Source organism: Heptranchias perlo, chromosome 1, assembly GCF_035084215.1.
Source record: "Heptranchias perlo isolate sHepPer1 chromosome 1, sHepPer1.hap1, whole genome shotgun sequence".
Taxonomy (NCBI): domain Eukaryota; kingdom Metazoa; phylum Chordata; class Chondrichthyes; order Hexanchiformes; family Hexanchidae; genus Heptranchias; species Heptranchias perlo.
This window is the reverse complement of record NC_090325.1, coordinates 92,821,312-92,830,216: the sequence shown is the minus strand read 5'-3', so window position 1 is coordinate 92,830,216 and position 8,905 is coordinate 92,821,312. Positions and strand designations below refer to the sequence as shown.

The window sequence follows — 8,905 nt, the reverse complement described above, 5'->3', positions numbered from 1 at the left end:
TGAACTTGCTCCTTGTTTTCCGTCCTTGGGTGAGCAATTTATGCCCCATTATATCCTCCAGAATTGTCCTGGAATCTCCAGGAATTAAAGATTAATCTCCTGGACACTGCTTTGAGAATGTGCGTTTTTTCATTTTCTTTGAACACTTTAGTTTATTTGTTACAGAAATACTGGAAATGGGAAAAAAAAGTTATTCGACTCGGCAAGGCAATTGGAGCCGCGTGGTTATTGTCCAACCAGAGTTGGCAACCCTATTTTACGGACAGCCAAACATTGGCCTGTAGTTTCTGAGAAAATACCAGCTTCAGTGATTGATCATTTGGCAATTCAGTGATGCTTTCTTCCTCCTCTGGTGATAAATTAGCTGTAGGCATTGGCTTGGTGACGAAGAGGCTTTCTGACCAGTCACTCTTGAAATATAAAACGTGTTTATTATTTTTGTTATGTCAGAGTAGATGAAAAAAAAGCAGATTTCTAACCAAACTTCAATTTGTGGGAACCATAAAAATTCAATAAATGTACTTGAGCAAAACTAATCATGGAAATGGGAAATTCATAGCAGTTTGCAAAATTGAAACGTCCCAAATTTCAGGTTTGCAGGTTGAAAGGCACGAGAGCCAATCAGCAACTAAATTGGGCCAAACGCCAGCCTGGGCTTTCTCCACGTGACCTGACACTTAGCCCCTCCCCCTCCCCTGCGGATTACGCAATGATTCCCCCCCTCCCCCCCCGGAACGTCAGCTGTGACTCCGCCCCTCCGCCCCGCTCGCGCTGCGGTCGTTCCCCAGGCCGGGGGTCGGCTGGAAGGAAGCGCAAAAAAAAATGCCGAAAAAGAGGAGGAATCCCGCCGCCTCGAGCCCGGCTCGACCGCCTGGATTGGGGCCTTCGCCCAGGATCAGCACTCCGGCCCCAGTCCCAGTTGATGGGGCCCTGGCTGCAGTTCCGACTCAGGCCTCGGGCTCTGGTTCGGTCGCCGCCTCCGCCGTTGCCGTGGGCTCCGGGGTGAATAAGGAGGAGCTGCTGGACCGTATGACGGAGATGTTCTCTCATCTGGACCCGAGCGTCGTGTACGTGGTGCTGTCCGAATGCGAATTTAAAGGTAATCGCAGCAGGAGCAGCGGCCTTTCTGATCAGACTTCCACTCTCCGGTTGTACCGCGATCGTCTGCGAACCGACTGGTGCACTTTTCTATTAAACATTTCCACTATTGGTTTTCCCCTAAATTGCTATTGTAGTTGGTCCTCTCTCTCTCTCTCCCCACCACCACGTTCTGTTTATTTTGAAGCTGCCCTGTAAAACAAATCGTTTCTTTTTGAGAAAACTTTTAACATGAGGTTAAAGCTGGTCATCTTGAAACCATTTTTAAAAATCTGCATTCTGCCATCTTATGGTGTAAGCTCCTGTGCGCATAGTTTCAGAACTATTAACAAAAAATATCTTAACTATGGAACATTTTAAATTGTTACAGTAACAGTTGAGTGATCCACATGATCATAGACAAGATCCAAGTGCCAGTTGTTATGGTGGTGATTGTTTATCCTCCATTGGTAGAGAAGAGAAAGTACTAATTTTGAAGTACTTTATTGACAGTTGTCAGTGAGTTCTGTGTAGGGATGTTGACCTGCTATCGATTCTAGTCTCGGATATTTGTATGATGTACTGTGCTACTGCAGACCTGAGTTACAGTGCTGAGTGTGCATTTCTCTGTCCAGGGACAAAGGAACTATGTGGTCCGATTGCCAGCTGATTAATGTTAGGAAAGAAGCAGCAGGGATGTTGATTCTGTTCAAATATTAAAAATGTCCATATTTAAGCTTTTAAGCTTTCAAACTTTCCTTTGAATCAGATTAAAAATTATATGTACTGTGTTCGTGCTGTGATACTATTGCATGGAGGTGGTCTTGGCTGTTGCATATTGTGCAGTCAGATGACAGAATTGACAACTAAGTTGTACTAATACATTTTGTTATGCAGCTGAAATTGCTTCACGTCAATACGAAAGCGGTAGTGTGCTGACATCATAAGATACATGACAAGACTAATTATACTCACAAATTAGCCATAAAATAATGTTGGGTGCATAATACGTGAACCAAAAAATAGCTTGTGTTTTAAAAACCTGGTTCAGTACTTCATTTTTGCAAAATCCATGGACTCTTGTGTGTCTTATATCTAGGGATCATTAATGTTGGATTTTACCAATTTCCTCCATAATTTCCAGGTTTGTGGATTGGTAAAAACTGATCTGTTCTTGATTTTGGAATTAAAAATCCTGGATTCTCCCTGGTTTTTGTACTGAAAGGTAGATCCTGAGATGCATGTCTAACACATTAATGTCATCATGCACATTGTGATTTATGTGACATGAGTGATGACATCACTAAAGTAATGAACGCTCATCTCTGGACTGACTTTCAGTGCCAGATTCTTTCAATGGTGTAAGAATTCTTGAAGACTTGAGGGTACTTCAGAATTTGCAGCAGTGTGTATCCAATCAGCAGTGAGAAATGGCAACAGTACAATACACTGTTTTTCATGGAATATGTTTTGAATAAACTGTGACATTTAAGCTCCATTATTTTGTTTAAGCAATTTAATAGAGCCCTGACACTAAATTAGGATTGTATAATTTTGTTCCAAATACTGTTTGTCCCATTGCTTTAAATATGTGCAATATTCAAGCAGAACTGGGGTTATTTTTGTTGAGGAAGCATTTCCTTGAACCTAGTGTTCTGCAGATTTTGATTCGTTGTATTATTGTGCATTGAATAATATAAAATCTATTATTGTGCATTGAAAGTGAATAAAAAGTTTAAAAATAAAAATGCAGCCCTACCTGAACTTGCCCATAGTAGTGTCTATCTTTAAATGTTAAAAAAAATTCTGAATAAAAAGATGATTTCTTTTGTGGTTTCAAATGTGAGGTCCAATTTTTCTCCAGGTTTTTGATGCTGAAGATGGAACTTCGGGGAAAAAAACCCTGGATTTTTAATTGGCAATAAAAACCGTCTGTAATGATCCTTTATTTATACCATTTGTTATGTGGTGTTGAGAAATATTTAGCGGCCTTTAAAATCAGTTTTTACCAATTTCTACCAATATATAGATTTCTTTTGAGTGGTAAATTGATAAAATTAATTTCCCCTCAAATTTGAGGGGAAACCCTTGAAATTTCTTTTTTTTTTGTCTTACCGAAAATCAGGTTTAGAAATGTGTGCATTTTTTTTATTATTCATTCTCCGGATGTGGGCATTGCTGGCAATGTTTCCCATGAGAAGGTGGCGATGGGCCGCCTTGAACTGCCGCAGTCCATGTGGTGAAGGTGCTCCAACAATACTGTTAGGTAGGGAATTCTAGAGTATTGACCCAGCAACAATGATGGAACGGTGATATATGTCCAAGTCCGGTTGATGTGTGACTTGGAGGTGATGCTGCTCCCATGCACCTGCTGCCCTTGTCCATGTGCATGATGCCGAAGAGGGTTTGGTGAGTTGCTGCAGTGCATCCTGTAGATAGTACACACTGTTGCCACGGTGCATCAGTGTTTAAGCTAATGGATGAGGTGCTGATCAAGTGGACTGCTTTGTCCTGGATGGCATAGAGCTTCTGTGGTGTTGCAGCTGTACCCATTCAAGCAAGTGGAGAGTATTCCATTACTCTTCTGACTTGTCTCTTGTAGGTGGTGGAGAGGCTTTGGGGATTCAGGAGGTGAGCCAATTGTCACAGAATACCCAGAGTCTGCTTTAGTAGCCATTGCATTTATGAGGCTGGTCCAGTTGAGTTTCTGGTCAATGGTGATCCCCAGGATATTGATGGTGGGGATTTGTCAATGGTAATGCCATTGAATGACATGGGGAGATGGTTAGATGTTCATTGTGTGGCATGAATGTTACTTGTCATTTATCAACCCAAATCTTGATGTTGTCCAGGTCTTGCTGCATGCGGGCATGGACTGCTTCATTACCTGAAGAATTGCGAATGGAGCTGAATGAACACTGCAATCATTAGCGAACAGCCCCACTTCTGACCTTATGATGGAGAGAAGGTCATTGATGAAGCAGCTGAAGATAGTTGGCCGAGGATGCTGCCCTGAGGATCTTCTACAGCCACGTCCTGGGGCTGAGATGATTGGTCTCCAACAACCACAAACATGTTACTTTGTATCAAATATGGGCCAGCCACCGGAGAGTTTCCCCCCTGATCAGGATTGACTTTAATTTTACTAGGGGTGCTTGGTGCCACCCTTGGTCAAATGATGCCTTGATGTCAAGGGAAGTCAATCTCTCCTCACCTCTGGTCTTTTGTCCATGTTTGGACCAAGGCACTAATGAGGTCTAGAGCTGAGTGGTCCTGTTGGAACCCAAAATGAGTACTGTGAACAGGTTATTGGTGCTGCTTGATCGCACTGTTGACGATTTCTTCCATCACCTTGCTGTCGATTGAGAGTAGGCTGATAAGATGGTAATTGGCCGTGTTGGATAAGAACATAAGAAATAGGAGCAGGAGTAGGCCATCCGGCCCCTCGAGCCTACTCCGCCATTCAACAAGATCATGGCTGATCTTCTACCTCAACGCCATTTTCCTGCACCATCTCCGTATCCCTTGATGCCTTTAATATCTAGAAATCTATCGATCTCTGTTTTGAATGTACTGAATGACTGAGCCTCCACAGCATTCTGGGGTAGAGAATTCCAAAGATTCACCACCCTCTGAGTGAAGAAATTTCTCCTCATCTCAGTCCTAAATGGCCTACCCCTTATTCTGAGACTGTGACCCCTGGTTCTAGTTTCCCCAGCCAGGGGAAACATCCTCCTTGCATCTACCCCGTCAAGCCCTGTAAGAATTTTGTATGTTTCAATGAGATCACCTCTCATTCTTCTGAACTCTAGAGAGTACAGGCCTAGTCTACTCAATCTTTCCTCATACGACAATCCCGCCATCCCAGGAATCAGTCTGGTGAACCTTTGTTGCACTCCCTCTATCCTTCCTTGGGTAAGGAGACCAAAATTCTACACAATATTCCAGGTGCATTACCAAGGCCCTATATAAATGCAGTAAGACATCTTTACTGCTTTTTGTGGACAGGACATATCTGGGCAATTTTCCACGTTGTTGGATAGATGCCAGTGTTGTAGTTATTCTGGAACAATTTAGCTAGGGGCTTGGCTGGTTCTGGAGCACGGTCTTCAGCGCTACAGCCAGCCTGGATATTGTCAGGGCCCATAGCCTTTGCTCTGTCCAATGCACTCCAGCATTTCTTGGTATCACGTGGAGTAAATCGAATTGGCTGAAGACTGGCTTCTGTGATGGTAGGGACCTGAGGAGGAGGCCAAGAAGGGTCATCCACTCTGCACTTCTGGCTGAAGATGGTTGCAAATGCTTCAGCCTTTTGTTGGGCTCTGCCATCGTTGATGATGGGGATGTTCGTGGAGCTTCCTCCTCCAGTTAGTTGCTGACTTGCCCTCTACCATTCATGAATGGATGTGGCTGGGTTGCAAAGCTGTGACCTGATCGGTTGACTATGGGATCACTTAGTTCTGTCTATAATATGCTGCTTCACTGTTAGGCATGCATGTTGTCCCATGTTGTAGCTTTACCAGGTTGGCACCTCATTGGCGATATGTTTGCTGCTGCCTTTCTACACTGCTCAGCGAATCAGGGTTGGTCATCTGGCTTGATGGTGATGGAGGAGTGAGGGATATGCTGGGCCATGAGATTACAGATTTTGGTGCAATTTAATTCTACTGCTGATGGCTCAAAGTGCCTCATGTATGTCCAGTTTTGAGCTGCTAGATGTGTTGTTAATCAAATCCATTTAGAATGGTGGTAGTGCCACACAACACGATGGAACATGTCCTCAGTGTGAAGACGGTCTCCACAAGGACTATGGCAACCAAGTCCTGCCTTCACATTGAGGACACCCTCTATCATGTGATATCTATAATGTCAGGACATGTGCTGAAGAGCCTTGATAGTAACTACAATGATATTAATAAAAAAGATACACTGCCTACAATGATCATAATATAATTTCCATAGCATATATTGCAAAATTCAATTTTAGCACCAACCATTTCACATTTCAATCAGACTTTAAAAAATATTTCTGCTTCACGATACAATGGTGGTGTGCTAGTTTAGATGTTAATTTTAGCAGTCAACATTTAGCAGTGCATAGACCATTTACAAATACTAAAATGTATTTTAATGCTAAAATAGTTTTACAGTATTTTGTGATCGTGGAAATTTAAATTGCATTATTTTTGGAACTGCCATTGAAGCCCACAAAAACTGGTGTCTGAACTGTGTAAATAATTGTGGGTTGTCATTGAGCTTAACTGTGCCTTGTTAATCTCTTGCATTCTTGCTTGCTTAATGTTCAAAATAAAAACTGATTTTCACTGAATTTACTGTTTTTTGAGCTCTCATTTTTCTTCCGATTTTATATATTTATTTCACTATTTCAAAATACTTTTCAAAGAAAAAATTGTTACTACCAGTTAATCTTTTGTGGTGTTGCAACGGGGGAGCGGGTGCCTTCAAGTCCAGTGTTCATGTCAAGCAAGTTAGAAAGCGTGAGATAATTGGGTGTCCGGGGTGGGGGGTGGTGGGGGTGAGCAGAATAGAAGGGCAGGAACTCTTTGTCCTCGGTGGGGGGGAGGGGAAAGTTGAGTTCGCCCTCAATCTTAGGGGCGTGGGGGTTGATCAAACTTTTGCTGTGTGGGGGATGGGGTTTTATAGCCGGATTTTTGCCTGGTGATGCGGGTCTGCTGGTGGTACTTCCATTCAGTATGTCGGCGAGTGGGGTGGTTGTTTTGCGGGGTTGCTGTTCAGTGGAGGGTGGTTGTTGGATTTCTTGAAGTGGGGGTGGTTTGTGTACTGATTTCTACTTGGTAATCAGGGTGCCCTGTTTTCAGCTCAATGCAGGCAGGATGGTCACTTTGGCTTATGCTGATGAATGGGAGTGGGGTGTTGGTGTGCTTGTTTCTGCTCGTTGGGTGGAGCTTGATGGCTGTATTCCTGCTCAATTGGGCTTGACAAAGCAACTTCTGCACATGGAAGGGTGGGGGTTGTGATTTCTGCCTAATAATTTCCAATTTCTTACCATGATTCATCTGCACTTCACTCCATCATTTTCAGCAATTGGTCACTTCAGAGGTTGTTTTGCTGTCACATTGTTTGCCTCTTGCTGGTGGGTACAGGAGATCCCGAAATCTGCTCGGTGAAGGGCAGCAGTGGCCGTGAACAGATGTGGGCAGTGGGAAACATGGGGGTTGCTGTTGGCTATCGTCTCTGTTCACTTTGTGGGGATGTGTGAAAGATTTCCGCTTAATGGGAGGGGGTGGGGATAGATTTGGAGGTTTGCAGCTTTCTCAGCTGTGGGGAGGGACTATCTTACTTACACTCCTTCCAGGTGAAACAGCGGTTTACTTGTACTTATTTCAATTTTGTATACTGTATTCGCTGCTCACAATGTGGTCTCCTCTACATTGAGGCGACCAAACGCACATTAGGTGATCGCTTTGCTGAGCACCTCCGCTCAGTCTGCAAGTGTGACCCTGACCTGCCGGTCGCTTGCCATTTTAATTCCCCGTCCCACTCCCACTCTGACCTTTCTGTCTTCGGCCACTTACACTGTTCCAATGAAGCTCAACGGAAGCTCGAGGAACAGCACCTCATCTTTCGATTAGGCACTTTACAACCTTCCGGACTCGACACTGATTTCAATAACTTCAGATCCTAACCACTGCTCCCTTTTTTTCGGACAGCAGGTGCTGGTAATGGTTCTGATGTTGCCATTTACAGCTCCTCTAGTCCCATCTTTTGTTTCCTTACTTGTCCCAGTACCACCCTCCTTACCTTGCACCATTGTCCCTTTTGTCATTTGATCACTCCTGCTCTCCACCCTATCAGAGACCTTTCCTTTTGTTCTTTCCTCCCCTCCCCCACCCCCTTTTCCCTGGCTCTGTACTTGCTAAAAAACTGTTTAATCTTCAACTTCTTCCAGTTCTAACGAAGGGTCACCTGAAATGTTAACTCTCTTTCTCCGCAGATGCTGCCTGAGTTGCTGGGTATTTCCAGCATTTTCTGTTTTTACTACCGTACTAAGTTGGGTTGAAGAATGGTGTTTGATCTTGGGATGGGGGGGAGGAGGTCCCTGTGCTGTCTGCTCAATTTGGGTTGAGGGAATGGCTCAATCTCATCTTGGATAGTGGTGCTGATCTAGGGAAATGTGGTCCCATCTACTCTATGTTGGTGGGGGGGGGGAGGTGTCTGTGGAGGGTTTGTGCCTGGTGGGATCTGGGGGAAAAATGACCGACTTTTGCTTTGTGTTGGGGGGGGGGGGGGTCACTATTTGCTCTTAAGTCAGGAGAAAGATGCTCGATTTCTTCTGGATTGGGACAGGATTTGGTTGGGCTGTGTGCTCAATAATTGGGTCAGGAATGACGTTCGATCTCTGTTCTCGGAAGAGAACGAAGGGGTAGATCAGGTTTTCTGCTCAATTGGGTGGGTGGAAAGGGGGTTGTCAACTTGGGGTCTGGGGAATTATTGCTTGATTTCTTCTCTATTATTGGAGAGAGGGGTTTCCACTGAGACCAGGGAAATAGCACCCAATCTCTGCATATTGGGGGTTTGTTATGCCTTGTCTAAAGGTCTGCTGATTAGCGTTCTGTGGTGAGCATTGCTCAGTTTCTGCAGAGTGGGATTTGTGTGCAGTGAGTGGGTTGGATACTTTACAGAACTATATTGAGTGTCTCAAAAATTAGGCCAGTTTAACACTGGTTACAAGTAAAATTTTGAACACTACTGAACCGGTCAGGAGCCACAGACAAAACACAAGAAAAACGACTCCTTGGGCACTTGATAGGTATATGCTTTCTGCTCATCAGTTACAAAGTGTTCA

The 8,905-nt window shown here is 44.0% G+C and overlaps 1 protein-coding gene across 1 annotated transcript in view; it reads left to right on the top strand.

Annotated features, from left to right (window-relative positions):
• The first annotated feature begins 737 nt into the window (after window positions 1–737).
• n4bp2 (NEDD4 binding protein 2) overlaps window positions 738–8,905 on the top strand; it is an 86,405-nt gene continuing 78,237 nt past the window's right edge. Inside the window, exon 1 of the mRNA XM_067988482.1 lies at window positions 738–1,099. Within this exon, the coding sequence (XP_067844583.1) occupies window positions 823–1,099 (277 nt within the window). The 5' untranslated portion in view covers window positions 738–822. The remainder of the gene's footprint in view (window positions 1,100–8,905) is intronic.